This window comes from Helianthus annuus, chromosome 8 (assembly GCF_002127325.2).
Source record: "Helianthus annuus cultivar XRQ/B chromosome 8, HanXRQr2.0-SUNRISE, whole genome shotgun sequence".
Lineage (NCBI taxonomy): Eukaryota > Viridiplantae > Streptophyta > Magnoliopsida > Asterales > Asteraceae > Helianthus > Helianthus annuus.
Genome location: NC_035440.2, coordinates 20,103,801 through 20,125,154, shown reverse-complemented (window position 1 = coordinate 20,125,154; position 21,354 = coordinate 20,103,801). Strand labels below are relative to the sequence as shown.

General features: G+C 33.9%; 1 protein-coding gene, 2 long non-coding RNA genes and 1 pseudogene across 5 annotated transcripts; 3 read left to right on the top strand and 1 right to left on the bottom strand.

Annotated features, from left to right (window-relative positions):
• Positions 1-525: 525 nt before the first annotated feature.
• LOC110872280 lies at positions 526-2,749 on the bottom strand. 3 transcript variants are annotated; one of them, XM_022121052.2, is made up of 5 exons: positions 2,598-2,749; positions 2,393-2,435; positions 2,068-2,268; positions 1,729-1,944; positions 526-1,162 (listed from the first exon to the last, which is right to left on the bottom strand). In XM_022121052.2, exons 1-5 carry the CDS (start codon positions 2,732-2,734, stop codon positions 848-850), a joined length of 912 nt encoding a protein of 303 aa, XP_021976744.1. In that variant the 5' UTR covers positions 2,735-2,749; the 3' UTR covers positions 526-847. The 3 variants fall into 3 exon arrangements, with proteins under 3 accessions (XP_021976744.1, XP_021976745.1, XP_021976746.1); XM_022121053.2 differs by lacking the exon at positions 2,598-2,749 and adding an exon at positions 2,510-2,563; XM_022121054.2 differs by lacking the exon at positions 2,393-2,435 and having other exon boundaries at positions 2,598-2,737.
• A 3,870-nt stretch (positions 2,750-6,619) lies between these two features.
• On the top strand, positions 6,620-7,537 carry LOC110870896. The gene is made up of 3 exons (XR_002553333.2): positions 6,620-6,735; positions 7,289-7,349; positions 7,436-7,537. It is a non-coding gene; the product is annotated as an uncharacterized LOC110870896 (long non-coding RNA).
• Positions 7,538-8,826: 1,289 nt separating this feature from the next.
• Positions 8,827-10,143, top strand: LOC110870897. Its single transcript, XR_002553334.2, has 3 exons — positions 8,827-9,146; positions 9,231-9,401; positions 9,908-10,143. It is a non-coding gene; the product is annotated as an uncharacterized LOC110870897 (long non-coding RNA).
• A 2,362-nt stretch (positions 10,144-12,505) lies between these two features.
• Positions 12,506-12,592, top strand: LOC118481606 (annotated as a pseudogene).
• The last annotated feature ends 8,762 nt before the right edge of the window (positions 12,593-21,354 follow it).

Here is a 21,354-nt window from a genome sequence, read left to right as displayed (position 1 = left end):
CAATGAAACCAAACCAATATAAACGAATTGTACTAAAAATCAGTGGGTCGGATTAATGATTTTATGAAAACTGACAATAGTGTGTCGCCATCCCGCCAAAACCGAACCTATTGTATGTATTATTTAGCATTATAGACTATTTAATGCTATATAATATTCAGTTATTCACTAGTATGTAATAACAATTTATTTCGTACTCAAACTTTTAGGCCAAGTAACACCTAATTATATTGTTTTTAGTTATTTTTAGCTAGACTCGTAAAGGCTGACATACTATTAACCGATCCATAATTGACACATTGTAACCTCAATACCGCTTAAGAAACCGCAATAACCGATCGGTTATGTTATAGTTATCCATTTTAACTGACATCTCAGTTATGATTATGGTTTTAAGTTAAAACTGACCCAAACACTCCCAAAACGCATTATATTTAAAACCTTAAATAGTAAGTTGTGACCTTAAACAACTTCATTAACTGTTTTAACAAAATAACACATACGGCCTTAATAAATACTCCCAAATACCCATGTATACACATCCGTATATTATAAATTTTCATATAAAAACATAATATTTACATGCACACATTAATGTATCTACTTCTATACATTTCATATAAAACCTAATTTTCACCATTTTTCTTTCTTTTTCCTAACTTCAAAAAGAAATACATATTTATATAAATATGTATGTATATCAACACAACACCTTATACTAACTTATGTATCATCTTTTTTCACAACTACACTATATCCCCATATAGTATATTCACCTTTCTATAACGTAGATATTGAACCCATGTCAAATTACCATATTACCCTTGACGTTTTCATCGATCGATCATTAAAATGGTGCCCGCCGAGGTATGCCCTTTCTCCTACTGGAATTCCGGTGGTTGAAAAGAGGTGGCGTCCCAGGGGACATGATGGCGGTCGTTTCATCACCGGATGTAGATGAAGATGACATGTCGGAATGACCATTTCGACCATAAAGATTGTACTGAAAGATATGGGTGTCGATAAGCTGATTGAACAAATGCGATCTTTTCACTTTCTTCGGTGTCGGTGTCAATGGCTCGTACGACTCGTAACCATCGCGGCCGTGTTTCATCTTATGGGTGAAGCTTAGTTCTCGATCACCGCGCTTCATGCCACCAAGCTAAACCATAGAGCAACCGCGAATCAGTAAATTGGAACAACCTAAAACTCGACAATGTCTGAATGTGATTTAGTCGGGTCATCATAAGGTTATCTTTTGTACCAGTTAGACCTCTTAACTAAGAGGTCTGACACATGCTTTTTTTTTAAACCAAAACTCGTATTTTATATTAAAATCCAATAACTTCTGGTGACTTATCTGAACCGGTTACAACTAAGAGGTTTAACTCATATTTTTCTAAAAATGAAACTCGTATTTTGTATATAAAAATTTAACAATTTTTGGTTACTGTGGAGCCTCTTAAAACAAAACTCGTATTTTATATAAAAATCCAACAAATTCTGATATTTTTCTGTACCAGTTAGTCGTTACGACTAAGAGGTTACGCTCATGTTTTTCTTAACAACAAAACTCATATTTTATATATAAAAATTTAACAAATTCTGGTGACAGGTAGGTCAGTAGACCCTCTTTGACCCCCTTTGATTCCGCCCATGACCAATCCATCATAGAATCAAAAACACCGAATCGATCGAAAATGTGCAAAACAGGAAGAGGGTTTATACCTTGCAACCAAGGGAACAAAACCGAAAAGCATCAACGAGGCTCCGGCCACAGATCTCGCAATGGTTGGTGACTCCTTTGCCCGGCCTAGGCTGTGGTCGTTCGTTCAAGAACACGATCTTCGCGCTATTGATAATGTAGGTTTGCACACAAGTAATGTCCAGAAATCTTTGAATCTCACTAACCCTAACCACGTTATGGTATGAAGATCTCCTTATCTAATCAACCACAACAAAAACCCCAAAAAATTAGCACATTACATGTTCAAATCAACAAACTGAACTTCAGTCAAGCATTTCATCGAACACATAACAGGCATTAAGTTCTATCATCAATTTTACCTGAACAACACGATGATCTTTGTGGTGAATCAAACAATAAGAACAAAGAGAGTCACCACAGCAATCCAAACAATACATATTACATTCACTTTTATTAGCATCTCCATGAAAACGACAAGAACCAAAGTAATCAGCTCTTAACATTGGTATCAACCATGGCGGACCGAATTCTTGATGCTCCATTTTACCAATTGGACTCACCTAACCACATAAAACTCATGTTAGCAATCAAATTCAAAGTGGGTAACCATCATTAATCAATAAAAATCAAAGCTTTGATCTCTATGCATAACTCTGTTTCAAAGTTCAAGAAAATTCAAATTACCATGTCTTTGTTGTGATTAAACTTGAAAGCTTCAATCTTTACCCTGTTTTCAGATACCCAAATAAGATTAAAGTAAAACCCATGAATTAATTAACTTCAATTGATAGAAAAACCCACATTTAACGTTGAGAATCCATAGAAGAAAAACAGAGTAAAAACAGAGGATAAATAATATATACATAAATTAAAAAAATATAAATAATACCTAGAAAAATTGATGGAGAAGATGATTCTGGTGTGTGTGTGTGTGTGAATGAGAGGCAGACGGTGAAGACTGAAAAGAGAAGGAAGAAAGACTGGGGAAGCTTGAAAAGGATTGAAAGGAAATTGTAAGGCGGTCATGTATGACTTCTATATATATTTTTCATATATAATATTTTATTATGTATTGATGATAATTTGTTTGATTAATTAAAAGGCTATAATAAGTTTGTAACTTTTGGGTTAGGTTCACTTTGCACCCTCCACTATTTTGCAATAACATAGTGGTGGATTTGGTTTAGTGTAGGATGTGTGATGATAAAGTTGTGGTGAAAGTGACTTTTATAGTTTAGTTTGTTATATTTTTTTTGTAAAGGAAATGACAACATTTTGGTTCTATGTGTAGGGGAATCGATAAAGTGGTGAACTGCTTACTATGTGCGAGAAAAAGATAGACTTTATGATTCTTGTTGTATAAGTGCTCATTGATAGACTTTATGATTCTTCATGGGAGGTTTTGATGGTGTGTGGGGAGGACCTCCGCACAAGGTCTACAATTTTGAGGGACATGCGATTTAAAAAAATCCGATACATATATGTTATTTTTTTAAAATAGTAAACACATACTACTTTCAATATAGGTCCATTTACAAATCATTTTTTTATGGTTTAGAATTTAGCCCACTTGGAATTAGGTTTATTAAGCCCAATAATGATTTGATCTTTTTTAAATAATAACAAAACATAACAGAAGGGCACATTTTTTCAATCTCGAACAGGGTACGTAAATTCTCAGATACGCCTTTGTGATTCTTGTGGTATAAGTGCTCATTTTAAAAACGTTTTATAAGAAGGTGTGTTTTCTCCGTTTATTTAATACCAATAACTCACTTGATAGATGCACATCAGCACATGCCTCTTAAAATGGGGGTCTTAGGTTCAAATCTGGGCAAATAGGGAATAATTGATGTAAAAGAGCATTATTAGCCGTTAAAAAATGATGTATTTAATTTATATTATGGTAAATAAAAACAACCATATATTTTTATCTTGAAAACAAATGATAGAATTTTTTTTCATTTGTGACATCTTAGGTATATCGCATATCATATGTCCATATGAGATACCGCTACAAAAGAAAGTGTTTGACCTTAAATACAAGTAACATGTAGTAAACGTTTTAAAAGTGGATGAGATGATAACTTTACAATTATTTGTACTGAGATGGGATAGATTCTAGATGGGTGACCTCACTAAGGTAACTAAAACCAATATTGGTAAATAGTATAGGATATGCACTTGTTAAAGCTAGGTTTAAATAATTGGTCAACTAACCATTTCCATAAGAAAATGAAATGTATGATTGTTATAAAATTCGATTATATAATAAATATTGGAGATATTAATGGTGACTGTATAGTGTAGGGGACATTGTGAAGTTAAATGTATATAGAGGGTCAAATTTAAAAAGACTCGAATCTAACATAAGGGGGGGAAATATGAATAACCAAGATATTAAAAGGGTCTAGATGAAATTTAGAAAATAAATTATGGAAAGATGACGTGGGCATGATCGACGGATAAGAACTAAGAAAGAACATTCGATACTGAATGACGTCCATGCGATCATAAATGCTTTTTCCGGTAACCTAATTTTTGAGGATTCGGTCAAGTGGGCCCACTTCATCTGAACCGTCCGATGAGAATCACATTCGGCCGCCTGCACCTAGTCATCGTGTAATGCTCTCTCATCGCCAAAACAAAATAATATTACATGAATATAACGAAAAAGATATGTTATTATCATAGGAAAAGGCTAATAAATAAAGATAAGAATACTTGCATTATCTATAAGAGAATGATTAAAAGAATATGCTCGATAATCTAATATTGTGTGTGCACTACGAGTAACTTCTAGAAATAAAAAGGTAAAGTAAATGAGTAAATTTTTTGAGGGTAGTGGCGGAACTAGCCCAAAAGTTTAGGGGTGTCCTAGTTTTTATTATCAGGGGTATCATTTATATAACAAAAACGAAGTTGAGTGGTATTTTTACACTACCGAAATAGAGTTAAGGGGTATTTTTACACTACGTAGACGAGGTTGAGGGGTAACCCGTGCTACCCCTACTAACCCTTTAAGTCCGCCACTGTTTGAGGGGTAGCTTGAGGAGCTGTAAACGAACCGAATGAACACGAATAAAATCTTATTTGTGTTCGTCCGTTAAGGATATGTGTTTACGAATAGTTAATGAACACTCACCGAACGAGATTTTATATGAGTGTTCGATCATTATTCACATTAATTAGATAAAAAAAATGTGATCGCTTGACTCTTGACCCTATATGATAGATTCATACTCACAGTGAATGTACGATTTCTATATTCAAATTTTTAATAAACTATACACTTATAAATAAGTTTGATTTATATTTAAACCGCTTGAGCCATTTTCTTACAGACCCGTCGGAGGGGAGATTCACCCTACGCCCAGCTGACGTGCTAGTTTTTGGTTGAGAGGGCGGGAAACATGCTTGTGTCGATCTCACAGGTGTATCCCCACTAGCCGGGTTCCGGGAAAATGGGTTTGTGGCGGGGCAAGCGGTACTGAAAGCAGAGTCAAAGAAGGTGGAAAAGCACGCGAAAGCTTGTGAGGATAATCAGCATGCCTTTGTCCCCCTGGCGTTTGACACGTTCGGCTCCTTGGCGCCGGAGGCAGTTCGGTTCTTGTCTAGAGTGCAGCGTGTGGTCCATAGCAACTTTTCGACCCCTCAGGGGCGGGGCTTTGTTTTTAGTAGATTAGGGTTTTCTATTCAGAAAGGGATGGCGGCATAGTTTGTTGCTCGTCTACCTGCTATCCTTATGTAATTTGCCCATATGATTGGAATGAAATAAAAATGTGACTGCTATTATTATTATTATTATTATTATTATTATTATTATTATTATTATTATTATTATTATTATTATTATTATTATTATTATTATTAACTATGGTGTATACATGTGGTTACTAACATTACCAACTACAACAGAAGGGGTTTTTTTTTTTTGTTAGGTATACTTTTATTGGCAATTTCTATTAGTAACTAAAAGAAAGATTACAAAATACGCACATTAGGCCACAGGGAGCGGTGCGTTGTTTTTGTGTGATAACCAACATTAACGTGTTAAACTTCCGTGATGACCACCGCCACTGATTAGTTCAACGTGTGATGAATGGTTAAATATTCACGGTCGTTATTTTTATCACGCGTGTAAAATGGTGGATGTGAGGGGGGATGTGGGTTTATTGTTAGGTGTTGTGAGTGATGACCATTGTCACTAAAAAAGGATGAGAGTGATAGAATAGTGGCTGATGACATGACAGGAGTTGATTGGATGGTTGTAAGCTATAGAATTTTATCACTAGTGACTACCCCACTCCCCTTTTATTCTTCATAGACCATTGAAGAAAAAGAACTATGAAATAATCAAAGAAAAACAAATTGGACTAATCATCTAAACAAAAGGCATAAATAAGGTCACATTTAGCCAAACGGCCCAAACTAAGATGTACTAAACATATCTATACTACTTTATAATACATATAGGAAGGACTTCTTAAAGTCCATAAAAATTCCTTTCAAACACCTCTAAAGCATGGTTTACAACCCTCTAAAGCACAAAATAATTTACACTTCCAATTATGCCCCTCCAAAACTTTTTGCTTTTACCCGGATCCATCATCAGCCGTCCATTTCCTTTATGTCTTCACACGGATCGCAATCAGACGGCTGATGTATCTTTCACTCGGATCCACCTTTCCCCTTCATTCTCTCCCATCTCCCTCAGAACTCACATCTCACCAGTCTCTCTCTCTCTCTCTCTGGCGATTCAAGATCCAGATTTGGATCTAGGGTTTCTCTGCTCTCTCTGGCGATTCCAGACACAGTTATGCTGCTAGAAGCTCCTCCATCTTCACGGCCGTCGTGGTCCAGCAGCGCCGCATAAATCGACGCATTGTCGTACATCGACGGCGAGTACGACGACCAAAGTCAAAGCGGAGGTTGACCATTTAATCGAAGAAGAAATGCGTCGTAGTGCTAAACGACCGTCTGATTATCTTAAAGACCTCCCTCCTGTTGCCAAATTCAACTTTGAGGTAGTTTTGTTCTTGTCAAATTTCTAGGGTTTTGAATTTTGATACATGCTCTGTTTTTAATAGATCCGTTTAAGTGTTGTTGTTATGTTGTTGTATGATAATATAGTGTTATTATGTTATTTGCAATTGCTTGGTGTTCGAGACACCTTCTCTCAGATGGTTAACATGGTGGGGGATGGGGATAACTGTTTAAGACACCGTCCCTCTGATGTAACATGTTCTTAATTTTAGAGATAACTATTTAACCATTTAGTGTGATGGATAAGTTATAGTAGATTTTCACTGGTCATTTTTTTGGCATTTTAGATAATGTCATTTCTTTCATGTGTTTACCAATGACAGAGAATGAGATGAGTACAGGGTTGAATTGTTTTACAATTAAGTTTTTATTTTTGTTTAATTTATGGATCATTTATGATATTTTGAACTCAACATGCTTATAGACAACTGTCTGGTATAAATTCTTTAATTAAGTATGCTAATTTAGATTTGTTACTGATAGTAAATCTTGTGAGTGAAGGTAGTCAAGGTGTCCATGTTTGTTTTGTTTCAGATGGGTGTGGTGTCTGATGCGAGCAAAAAGAAGAAGGCAGTCGCCTTAGCCAAGAGAGGAGGTACAGATCAGTTTTGTTTCTTCTTGTTGAGATCAGTTCATAACATTTAAAGGTTATAAAGTGTTTAACGGTTTTTGAACTTGCAGTACAAGCTTTGATGAACATAAAGAATGGTCTAGATGATCCCATAGTGTCTTGAATTGGGATGCAGATGCTGTTGATCCATGTAGTTGTCCAAATGACCAGGTTTGACCCCAATGTCAAATTAATCTCAAAACTATAGTTAAACGGGTCAAACTAGAAAATCAAGGTAAATGGGTTAAACTTTGGGTAAAGTCATTTTTATTGTAACAAATATTATCTTGATGCCTTTCAAAAATAATAAAGAAAATCAAGTCTTTTTTTTTTGTTTTTCTTTTTGGAATTAGTTAATTATATTATATGACTGTGTGTTATGGTGTTGTGTGTATGGCATATGTGGGTGAATCAAGAGCATTACAAGCGTATTCCTCTGCATTAAAGATCTCACAGAAACTTGGATACAAAACTGGATTTTTTAAAGGATTTGGATTAGGAGCAACATATTTTACCGTCTTCTGTTGCTATGCACTTCTTCTATGGTACGGAGGCTATCTCGTTCGAAACAATCACACCAACGGCGGACTCGCCATTGCCACCATGTTCTGCGTTATGATAGGTGGACTGTAAGTTCTCCAGTTTCACAATTATTCAACTTTATTTTCAATTGTATTACGTCTATATATATCTATACTATATATTAAAACATATCCAAGGGATAGGAATGGTAATTTGCCAATGTGTTGAAAACACACTTAAAGCACAATGTACAAGTGTTTAAAGCACATGAAAAGTAACTTTCCAATAATACCCTTAAGGGATCCAAATTTTAAGCGGCCAAATCACTGCCAAAATTTTGAGATTCAAAACCTCTAAAAATCTGCCTTCTTTTCATTTCATTGTAAAAAGAGAGAGAGAGAGAACGAGGAGAGGGAGAGAGACGAGAAGGAGAACAAGACAGCGAGGGTTCTGGTCGGCGAGTGGCTGTAGTGGGGGAAGGAGATTTAAGGGTGCCACTGATTTCTCCATCAAATCAAATCTGGGTTCTAGGGTTTTTTTGTTGCGAAAAAGGTAAGTTTCATCCGATTATTCAAGACAGACAAAGAACAACAGAGAGAAGCAGCATATGGTAGCGAGAGAGAGAGAGATGAGAGCAGGCATAGAGACGTCGGCGGTAGTGAGACGGTGGTGGCGTTGAGGGTTCCGTCAACTGTGAATTAGATCTTCGAGGTAACTCTCCTCATTCTTTCAGTTTTAAGTTTGACCCGATTTACAATTCGAATCATGTTTCTGTTTTCACTTACGTATGTGTGTATTTTGTTTGATCCACAGGAAAAAAGATTACTCTTATAGAGAATTTAGGTGCTACTGAGGTTAGTGTTTATGTTTTCCGATTTCTAGGGTTTCAAATTGTGCGATTGATTCATAATGTAACCGTTGGATTTGGCGTTTTGAGTTTGCTATGAATTGGAATTTTCGAATCGACCTGTAGAATGTAGCAAATGCTACTTTTTAGTGAGGTATATAGTGTTTTGAGTTTTGACATTGATATTGTGTTTCATTGAGAAAAAAATTGTGTGCATTGCCATTGTGTTAGGTACTCTCTGTTTGGTATTTAGGTTGTTTTCATGTTCGAATGTGGTTGTTTATTGATGTTTTATTTCGAGTTAACACTGCTATACATTTGTTCTTGCTCTCTCCTATATACCTTAGCTAACTGAAGAACTGTCAAAAGTGGATGAAAAGCTGAAGTTGACCGAATCTCTTCTCGACAGCAAGGTATTGATGAATCACATCTATCCTCTAACTTTTACTCTTTCATTATAGCATCAGATATGATTAAATAACTTTTTGGTTATCTAGAATCTTGGAATCAAGAAAATCAACGATGAGAAGAAAGCATCAATGGCAGCTCAATTTGCAGCAGAAGCTACTTTACGAAGAGCCCACGCAGCTCAAAAAGACGATGACATGCCCCCAATCGAAGCCATCCTTGCACCTTTGGAAGCCGAACTCAAGCTAGCCAGACAAGAGGTCTGACCGTCTGACACTTTGACTTGTGCATGCAGACAGTTGTAAATAGCTTCAACATTTTTCTCAAAATTTTAAAATGGGTCAGAATGAGCCAGTCTTATGAATATTAACTTGGAATGGCTTCGAGTGGCCTGCCCCACTTACCACCCGTGCCTGCCTGCCAATACAATCACGATCACGGTCACCGTTATTGTCGCCATAAGCCATTAATCAACAGCTCGACAGTAAAATAGAACATTACCTGACATGAACTTGCATATCTTGATGTTTCTTTTTTCCAAAATGACCCCTTACATTTTTTTTCTTCAGTAATTAAATTGGAGTTTGTACATTAGGGGAGGTGGAGTGGGATTATTTTAAAAGGCAGATCTAACCAGCTCACTCTTAACTATTATTCACACACTTTAACCAAGCCTTTTTAATCTTAGTCGTATGACCCATGAGCAATAAGTTATAACCCAAACTGTCCTGTTACTTATATATTGTTTGCTTTTATACTACTACAGGGAACGATGAGGATGCGAGTGACCCAACTGCATTTAAAGAATTCACAATGGACCAACTTAAAAATGCAAAGGGAATTGGGTGAACCAAATGTGTTACAACTAAGTAAAATGTCTTTGTAGTTTTTAATTAAAGATTCTATACTAAGTGAAGTGAGGTTATATATGTTTGGATTATAATAGTTTTCTCTAGCCTCTCACATGTACTAAGGGGTGTTATATATGTTTGGATTATAACATTTTACTCGGTTAATAAAACTAGACAAGTAATACTTCACCAACATAATATGAAGGTACATACCAAAAATAAAGAAATACAACACAAAATAATACAAATCAGTCATCTTGCTTCCTTGAATATGTACCGATGAACTCGAACCGACCAACACAATATTTACAGTTTCATGTTGGTGTGAGAATCTATGCAACTGAATCATCTTCCTGTATATATGTCTACGTAGTTCTTTAACAAATGTTGAGTCGGGGGTCTCACTGGAAGCAGCCTCTCTATTCCTACGGGTTAGAGGTAAGGCTGGCTACATATTACCCTCCTCAGACCCTACCTTAACTTTGTTATTGGTGGGATTTACTGAGTATGATGATGATGATGATGATGAGTTCTTTAACAAATGTGAGTGTGATTCTTCTTCTACCACTTTCTCCTCATCAATAACCGCAATACTATGAGCGTTTTAAGTTTAGATAAACATAAGGCGTAAATGAGCCGAGCTAGAAATAAGCCAAGCTTAAACGAGCTTGAGCTCAAGTTCGAGCCTAAAAACAAGCTTGTTTGAGAAATCCTTTGAAATTATTATACCATCTCAACATTATTAGCTGTCGTGTTGTACTGTGTTGTAAATTGTCCTCGCAGCCGATGGACTGCTCACCACCCTATATAGACGGCAGACTGCTCCCCTTTCAAAGTGCAACTATAGTTTTTTTTTCTCGAATTTACTTCATCTGATGGGATATAGATTGTGGGTTGTACATTGCTCATAGCATTCATTGCTAGCTAATGCAGTTTTGGCACGTGTGTGTTTTTTTTTTTTTTAAATACTACGTTTTTTACTTATATTTTCTTAATAGCATGTTTGTTATTTTTAAAAAGCCTGTAAGGCTCATGGTATACGCCACACACGGATGCTACGAATAAGAAACTTAACAAACGTATAATACAATGTATCACGAGAAAATTGATAAACTCACAGTAAACGAATACCGCATAGTAAATTGTCGTCCCGCCGCATCGCGCGGGTATACGTCTAGTAGAACAAAAGAAGCAATTAATTCCTCATCACGTTACTTAGATCATGAATAGCAATTCACACAAACGAATAATGTAACACATTATTCAATCAATGGACGATGATCCATTGTTAAAGACAAATCCTTTAAATACTTTAGAAGAGGAACGTATTGAGTTTAAATCCCACAAACGACATAAATTAAAGAAATTTGTTGTTCAAAAAATGTAGCACATTATTCACATTTATTTAGATCAACAAAATAACAACTACTTATTTATATGTGAATAAATTTGTTTTTTTTTTTTTTTCGTTCCAAAAAAAAACGAGTGTTCAATAAATTGAGCATGATAAGAACATATAGCACAAGGATTCAAACATACATTATAGAGTTAACTATTCGGATAGTCCTTGTGGTTTGCCATTTTTTCACATTTAGTCCTCGACTTTCTAAAATTACATGTATATTCCATGTGGTTTGAACGATTGTTACTCGGATAGTCCCCAGATTGAATGATCGTTAGTTTATCCAGTTAAGTATGTGTGAAATGACTTAACTACCCTTTATCATTTAAACAAAAATATATTAGACTAGTTATCTAAACAAACAAAAGACACGAGTAAATAAGGCTATATTACAATTTACATAGCCAAACTAAGATGCACTAAACATACAATTTACATAGGCAAACTAAGATGCACTAAACATATAAAACAATAGAAAAAGACAAAATAAATCAAATATAAATTCATCCATATAACTATAAAATCTAATCACAATTACCATATCTTCATATCATCTAATATGAATGGGCTGTTTGTTATTTTCAGAGAAGGGGTTTCTGGCATTTTATGTCTGTGTCGTGCAGACTACATGCAGACGTTGGGTTTTGAAGACTGTTTGTTTTTTCGAATACCTTTCATTAAAAAACATCTGTGCATCTTCTTTCTGGTGCAAATGTGAGAAAGGCTTTTCAAACCTCTTCTTCCCTTTCTTTTTACCCTGATATCACAAAACACAAATTCAAACCGTAGCACATCTTCTTCTACTCCACTACCCCTCCATGGTCGCCGGCCTCCTCCCTCCACCTCCACCTCCACCGCCCCTGCCGTCGCACAACGTTTTCTTTATTATTTTAAGTTCATTTAATTTTATTTTTTGAGGTCCTTTTTTTACTTTCGATTTGTTTGGCCAATGATTAAATTCAAAATAAATGACAAGCATGTGCCTGAATCATACTGTGTTGTTAAATCTAATCTATGAGGCCCATTGTTTTTCATTGTTTTTTAAACAAATAGTGATTTATGATTTCAGCCTTTTTCTCTTTTTTTATTTAATTTTTTAAATTTGAATCGAGAAGCTCAAGTGATGATCATTTGCATAGTTCAAATGACAATATATTGTGATTATAAATCGGTCTTTCGCTCCTATCTGATGAGCTTTTTGTGTTCATTTAATTCCATATGTTTTTTTTGTTTGTTTTTGTTAGTTTTGATAACCAAGATATTCAAATGAATGTTTCTTCTTACCCTGTTTTTTATTATGTTAGTTCTTGATTGTTTTTTATGATGTTTGTTCTTGATTTTTTTTATAATGTTTGTTCTTGATTTTTTTTAGAAGTTAAAAAACAAACAGTCTTTTTCTTGCAGACTGTAGAGGTATGGTCCACCTCTTCTACTACAGAGGTCTGCAGATGTTATCTGCAGACGTTTTACCTCTGAAAAAATAAACAGCACCTGACACATCTTGCCTATACGCTTCCAGAAAACAATGAAAGAAACAAGTCAAACATAATTTATGTGTGCACTTTAAGTTAAATGATATCAAATCAGAAAAAAGATTATTTTTTCTGCAGTTATATAAATTTAAATATACTATTAGTATTTACTATCTATATTTAAGCCAATGATATTGAATTTCTCTATATGATACTAAAACTAAAAACAATATTCTAATCTAACTTATAATAAAAGACTACAAATAATGTCACATGTTATTCTCTCCTTCAACTTCATGAATTTTATTTATATTTCTTTAATAAATTTCTTTTAATATTAATATTAATAACTAATATATAAATATCACTTATTTTTATCCTTATCTATATCTAAAATTAATAAATAACTTCAATTTTGAAATTTAGATCCTTTATTTTTTACTTTTAACCCACAGTTTTTCATCTTTTACAATTTAATCTCAACTCTTTTTTATTTTCAAATTTGGTCCACCATACTTTTCCTTTCCCAAATTTTTGGTTTTGTTCAAATTTTTGTGAGTTAACGCACCGCAACGTGCGTGTGGGGTTCAACATTTTTTCGTATATTTTTTCCAGTTTGACTGGCCCGTCGCAACACATCTATTTTCTCCGTTTGACAAGTTCGTCCAACGCGCGGGTCCTGGATTGACTTAGTTATTTTTTTCTATATTTTACGTATCGGTTTAATTTCTCTGCAACAAGTGTGTGTGATTCAAAGATTTTACGTCTACTTTTCGCTCAGCTTTATTGTTTTTCCGTTTTATTTATTTTGTTTTTACTAGTTTTTGTTGTGTTGATGGTCGCTAACAGTGGTATATCGTTGGTACTATTTGACACGGTTTTATGACAATCACTGCAACGCAGGGGCCTAATACTAGTATAATAAATAATTCGATAGTGAAAAACATGTAAAAAGATGATAACGATATGAATACCTAACGATAAGTGATATGATATGATTTGATCAAATCACGAATATGTTAATAATGTGCTACATGACTAAATGTGTTTTTTAATGAAAAGACTGATATGCAATCAAATAATCTTAATAAAATTAGAATATGTGTAAGTATATCATATATTAACAATATGAAATTTTAAGACAACAATATAACAACAATTTATTAAATTAAAAGAAGAAGAATGCGATAAAGAAGTAGAATAGCAAATTGTGTTATTTTTGGGTCGGACCACGTGTTTCGGTGGCGACAACTCCTCTCCTTTTCTGTCATTATCTTCTTTGCTTCAATAATCTTTTTGTTTTTTCGTTCCTTTTTTTATCTAACTTTTATGTGGTTTTCTATACTTTCCTAAATTGTTTTATAGCCAAATCTATTTAGAAGAATATTAAATGGAATTTATTCAAATTCAAGTAGAACTGTACAAGAAATGTAAATGTACATTGCAATAATCCTAACAAAATTGTTTAGAATCTTGATTTTGTTAGCCGTTTGTTTTAAGGAAAAAAAAAAGAATCTTTAATTCTATTTCCTACGTTTACAAAAATCAAATGGGGAAATAATGTCAGGCAGTTGCCTGAAACTCCCCCATTGGATCAACCATTTTATTGTTTTATATTCGTTTTAAAATTACGTTTTCGTCCTTAATTTAAAATATTTTTCCGGTTTTGCCTCCACTTCAAAATAAAATTATGTTTTTGTCCCTCGCTCAAAATTACGATTTTGCCCTAGGTTCAAAATTATTATTTTATCCCTAGATTACCATTATATTTTTGGCCCCAGTTCAAAATAAATTTTTACTTTTCTCCAAACTAAAACTGACGATTTTGCATTTTCGCCCCGTTTCAAAAATTATGATTTCGCCTTCAGTTTAAAACTATGTTATTGCCCGGTTCAAAAAAAGTATGCTTTCTCCTCCCCCCATTCAAAATTACGATGTTGCCCTTAGTTCAAATTAAAAATATAGTTTTGTCCCCAGCGTAAAATTTCGATTTTGTCCTTAGTTCAAAATTATATTACGATTTTTTCTCTGGTTTAAATTTATGGTATTGGCGTCACTTTAACTTTTGGCAAATTACGATTTTACCCAAGTCAACAAATACAACTTTGCCCTCAGTTCAAATTACAGTATTGCTATCGTTTTAGTTTTTTTTTAGCAAAACTATAAAAGTGTTTTTTCTAATTGGTTGACTGGATTTAATTTTTTTCCATGTCAGTGAGCTGCCTAACACTCGCTCATTAATCCTGACAAACTACAGTTTTGCCCTGAGCTCAGAACTACGGTCTTGTCATCGTTTTAGTTTTTTTTCCTAACAAAACTATAATAGTGTTTTTTTTATTGATTGAGAATTATTCGGGTATCACTCCGTAACGCGGGCAGGGCATCAACTAGTATAGGTACAAAATTCTTAATTCAAAGTATGTGGTCGTGCTTTGACCTTTTGACTTTATTTGTCTAAAATATGGAAATGAGATAACCATAAGAAAAGATTCAACTCTTTGTATGTGTTTTCCATCCTACATTCTAATGAGTTAAGATCTTGTATTTGTATTTGTTTATTGTTTATATATATACGCCGGTTGGAGTGGTTTTTAGATGGTTCCTCAGTTCTTCACTTTTTATGGGTTCCTAAGATCTTTCGATAGCCGCAATTGGCACATCAGATCAATGATGGGGAAGATCATTTTGGATCTCAATCGACATTCCATTAACCCTTTCATTATGTGATCACCAACATTAACGAAAATATGTTCGATTAATCAGGCTTCAATTGATTAACCAAGGCTTAGATCGACACACTCCAATAAAAACATATGTTCAATATTGGCTTCAATAGTAAAAAATCTATGTCTCCATCAAGTAAACATGCTTCAATCGATAAAACAACACACTACAATTCGAGGCTTCAAATGTTCAATTGAAAATTTGTTATCCATCGATTAAAAATGTTCGTGAAACTAACAGTCTTGATCAAACAATCCTGCAATTCTACTTCATTGCTTCAATATTGGCTTCAATCGACTGAGCCTACTTTAAATAAGTTCTCGATCGATTAACTAGTTAACAACATTAATAGCTATTTATTGTTTATTTTCTTTATTGCCTACTGATTAATTTGATTGCTTAAAGTGAGTTGTTTATATCAGAGTTTTTGAAATGGGCCCTAACATTTTAATTTGCTTTAGGCCTTTAAAAATATTGAGCCATTCATGAATACAATAGATCTAAACGTCGGAGCTTGGTTAAAATGAAACAACTTTATGACAAAGTGAATCTAGATAGGAAGTAAATAAATGTGTATATATAAATTAATATGTTACTTCGTGAAAATCCAATCTAATCTAATATTAATAAAAGAATCAATTTAATGCCATATGGCATTCTCTCCATCAATATTGTCACCAAAATGCCATGTGGCAATTTCTTATCCTAACCTAATCATAATAAATAATAATAAATAAATATAAGAACCATTATCCACCTTAATAAATAATTCTAAATAAACTCCATCTCTCTCAAAAGAAATTGATATATCATGATGTTTGGGTTAATAAATTATAATACATCATATAGAAATAAAAAAAATATAAGAATTAGTTTATCTCTTGAATATATCGATTTTACATATTCGAGGTCAAGCTTATCTTCGACTCTATGACATACGATTAAGGGTTATTATATTTTTTAATAGGTTTGTATTTAATATGAATATCCTTTATCAAAAGCCTTTTAATCGTTATTTATTTTTATCTATAACAAAACAATTATTATTATTATTATTATTATTATTATTATTATTATTATTATTATTATCCCCATTTTAATTATTTTTGCATTATTATAATAACTTATTTGTTAATATAACACCTTATTAAGATTAACCACATATATTTCTAAAATTAAATGATTTAAACTATTAATTATTGATACAAATGTTAAAATTACAAACAAAACATCAAATCTAATTTAACTTTTAATATAGGATTATTGTCACGTGTGACTTTGTCCTTAAACCTTACAATTTAGACTTACAATATTTTGTAATATTTTTTAATCCTTATCCTTACTAATATAATAAATTTAATTCAAATATGTTAATAACCACATTAGGATGCACGATTTAATAAATATTATCAGATAAATACAATGTATTTTATTAAATATTATCGTAAGATTAATACAATAATCAGATCTTTTTTACTAAACCATCCTTACTTTAATACTAATTGGAAAAACACGATAATTAGATTATACTAATTATTACACTTTTTAAATTATGTGATCTGGAAGAAGTATGATTTATATTTTTTTAATATTTTATATACGAGTGTGTAACACTTATAAATTAAAATATTATTCAATCTAAGTTTTTTTTATATTTAATCCGTGTAATACACGGGTTTATACGCTATGTGATTATATATTATTCTCATAGACATCAAGTTTGCCCGCTCTTTGGGTAGCATTCAGGATATTGTCAACAGAAACTTCACTAAATGTTTATAAAATTAAATGCAATTGAGTAATTTTTATTAGTATTGTTATATATTTTATTTACTGCTAATAGGTAGTGGTGAAGTGGTTAGGGAAAGATTTGGTGTTTCTTGTGACCCATGTTCGACTCCCACTCTCCCCCATTATTTTATGTGGCATCCAGGTGAAGGGCGAATACAAGTGGCACCGGTTCGTCTTGGATGGGAGGCGATGTTTTACTGATTATTCCACTGTTGTGCCTTTGGGCAGGTGGAGGTCGGGTTTCCGCGCATCTGGGAGAGCCAAGAGGCTGGCGGCGGTCGAGTAGTCGACCTTAGCCACAGCGCCTAGTGTCGCACCGATTATTCCACTGCTGTGCCTTTGGGCAGGTGGAGGTCGGGTTTCCGCGCCTCTGGGAGAGCAAGAGGCTGGCGGCGGTCGAGTAGTCGACCTTAGCCACAACGCCCAGTGTCGCACCGATTATTCCACTGTTGTGCCTTTGGGCAGGTGGAGGTCGGGTTTCCGCGTATCTGGGAGAGCCAAGAGGCTGGCGGCGGTCGAGTAGTCGACCTTAGCCACAGCGCCTAGTGTCACGGTGGTTGATACGTTAAAAAAAATATATTTTATTTACTATATCTGTAATCTGTGGAAAATATTTGGGAATGTGATATTTAGGATAAAGGACACGGTTCAAATATCGATGTTGTGAGCACTACCACGTGACCCAGCCTTTCGGCTTCCTACACGTAAACACAATATTAATATTAATATTAGTATATAATAATACTATAATAATAAAACCGAAGGAAACTCACTTTTACTTTTTATAGGTCTAAAGATATTGATATTCTGTATGTTTAATGATTCATGATCTGATCAAATGGTAAGGAGGTATGAGTTTTTTTAATGGAGACTCAAGTTCAATCTATATTTGTGTTATTTTGGTGAATTAGGATAGAGTGCCTCCTTGCAGAGATGTTAGCTTCTATTCTGAGCTCACCCGAGTTTTCGTTTCACAGTGTGTTACGTCAGAGAGCGTCCAGCTCTTATGGTTGTGACACAAAGCCTGTCAAGTGGCAGTCAACAATATAGTTTTATGAGGGAACGTTCAAATCAAACTCTGAAGCTAGCGTGGACCTGGTTAAGACAACATAGTCTAGCCGGAGTGGGGCAACGAGAGTCTCCAATTTACAGAGTACGATAGGCTAATAAAAGAAAGTTATCGTTCCAAAATATACTAAATAACTATTTTTAATAATTTATTTGGCTTTTATAAATTCATTCACATGCATTTACTTATCGGTCTAATAAACGAAAGTTGTCGTTCCAAAAAATACTATTGAACTGTTTTTAATAATTTATTTGGTTTTTAATTTTAATAATTATTTCTTTTTTTAACACTCAACGACACAAGACATTATGCCACTCACTTCGAGGCCAGTAAAAAGTAGAACAAAACGTGCATATCTAGCAGGCCCAAATCCTACGCATAAAGTACAACAAAAAGTACATATCTAGCAGGCCCAAATCCATTATTTTGTTATAAATTACTAGTTGAATTAAAAACTTAGGAAGACAAAATGTGTTCATCAAATACCGTGTTAAATAGCAATCAAACGACAACCAAATTTAGGATAAAGTATAAAACAAAAACTAATAAAAAGGCTAAACTCTTTTAACTTAATTTTGTGACAAAACTATAAAAAAAACCAAAGTTTTATTACAAAATAAAAAAACCCTTAAAGTGAAAAAAAGAACATGAAAGACAAAAATATGTTATTATTTCTCACCATGTTTAATTAATATATAGAGAGATTTGGTAAATAAAAAACTTTTTTTTCCAAAAGTTTTATTTAAAGTTTATTAAATTTTCACTTAACTAAAGTTTATATTTTAATTAATTTGCAAGGGTAGTTAACCGAAATCAAATTACTATTTTAAATAGATAAAATATAAATGATCTTTTATGATGTTTTTTTCTATCGCCACGAACTGAGTGAATACCAACAAAAAAACATTCGTTTTTATGGTTTCCTCGACGTAGCGTTATAAACTTTGTTGAACACAAAATTGCAGTATTCTGAGTATTTTATGGTATCGTAAGCTATATTGAGTGTAGGTACCGTACCGATACCGTGGTCAACAGAATTGATTCCGACTGAACATAACCGGAGCCAAACCGTCATCCGTTTTATAGTTTTCAATCGATATAAAAACATGTTGCTTGCTATGGCGAGTGTCGGTATTGTAATGTTATTGTAATGTTACTGTAATGAACCTAAACGATACCAACCGAAAGACCACCATGAAGCACAGGATCCCACTCATTATAAGCTTAATCGATATCATATAGCTTCAAGAACGAAACGAATATCATTAAAAGAAGTATGGTTCCGGTAAAAAAATCGAAACCAAGTATTGTTAGGAACTAGTTATCGAGGAATCGATGCCGACCCTGCCAACCCGGTTGTTCACTATTCAAATCGGTCAAAACCCCAAAAAAAAAAAATTTGAAACCGAACTGATCGCTTCCCTCTCTAAAATTCCATACCTGAAGCAATTCCAACCAATACTTGGTTGACCATAACTGGTTCTAACTAAGCCGATTTTGTGCACATGTAAGTATATGAGCCCAATCGAGAATCTGTCCCAAGATTCGCGGACTTTCGTTTGTTATAACACAGTTTAATACCGGTAAGCTCGTGAGTACTTATATTTACCGGGCAAAAGCTCACTTATCCAAAAAAAAAAGGTACTTACCCGGAATTAATATAACACAGTTTGAGACCTTTACAAAAATAACCCCAATTACCTAGTCGAAGTTGAACCAAGGTCGAAAAACTTGATTAGTTCACGTTGGGCGGGGTCTTGAAAATGAACCCACAATCAAGCTCGAGTCAAGCTTTAAAGTTTCAAGGTCAAATCAAGCTTGATATTTACAATGTTTCAACACTCGACTTGTTTACACCCGTAGATTGGTCACACAGTCGTATGATGTTTTGTTTCGGCCAGGGCCACATGTCCCAAGTGTCAAACCCTAAGACTGGAAGGTATGGGGGCCGGCTGATGCCCGGCTAGGCCCGGCGCCGGACCCCCACACCGCCCCCCTGGGGCTCGGCTCGGCACAACCGGCCACCCACAGCCGGGGTAGCCGGACCACTTTCTCCTCTTGCCTCTCACATATACCTATACATACACACATATATATACACTAGTAGGGTGCCCGCGCGATGCGGCGGGGAACACTAACACTTAGGTAGGTGATTTTGGGGATGTGTACGGTGTGGTTTGGTTTTGAGCCATAACCAAAACCAAAATTTTCGGTTAAGGTATATCAATAACCGATCGATTTCGATTATTCCGATATTGGTTAAACGGTTATGAACATTGGGTCGATATAGTTTTTGATTGTAAATGAAAATTTAACTTGGGTGAAAAGAAGTTACCTTAGCTAAAAATGCTGACCTGAGTCGAAGTACTCAAGAAAAACAACACACTGTTTTCAAAATAATTGTATTAGAATGTTACGAAAAAATAATTAGACACAACATATTCATAAAATAATATCATAGGAAAAACAAATTGTTAGATAATTAAATGGATTAATTGTAAGATAATTAAATAGATTAAAACGTATATTATAAAAATTGAAATTGGATATTGATTTAGTTAAAAATAAAAATTTAGATTAAACTGTCATTTTAGTCCCTATGGTTTGGTCACTTTTACCACTTTAGTCCAAAACTTAAACCTTTTGCATCTGGGTCCCTGTGGTTTCAGTTTTATTGCCATTTTGGTCCAAAAATGAAATCAGGTGATATTTGTCTTATAAAAATATAAAATCATGCTATTTTGTCTTTTTACTCAGGGGCAAAATGGTCATTTCTTTTTTATAAATAAATACCAGATTTTATAAGAAAAATATAACCTGATTTGCCCTTGAGGAAAATAACAAAATTGTATAATTTTATAAGACAAATATGGTATGATTTATTTTTAAACCAAAATGGCAATA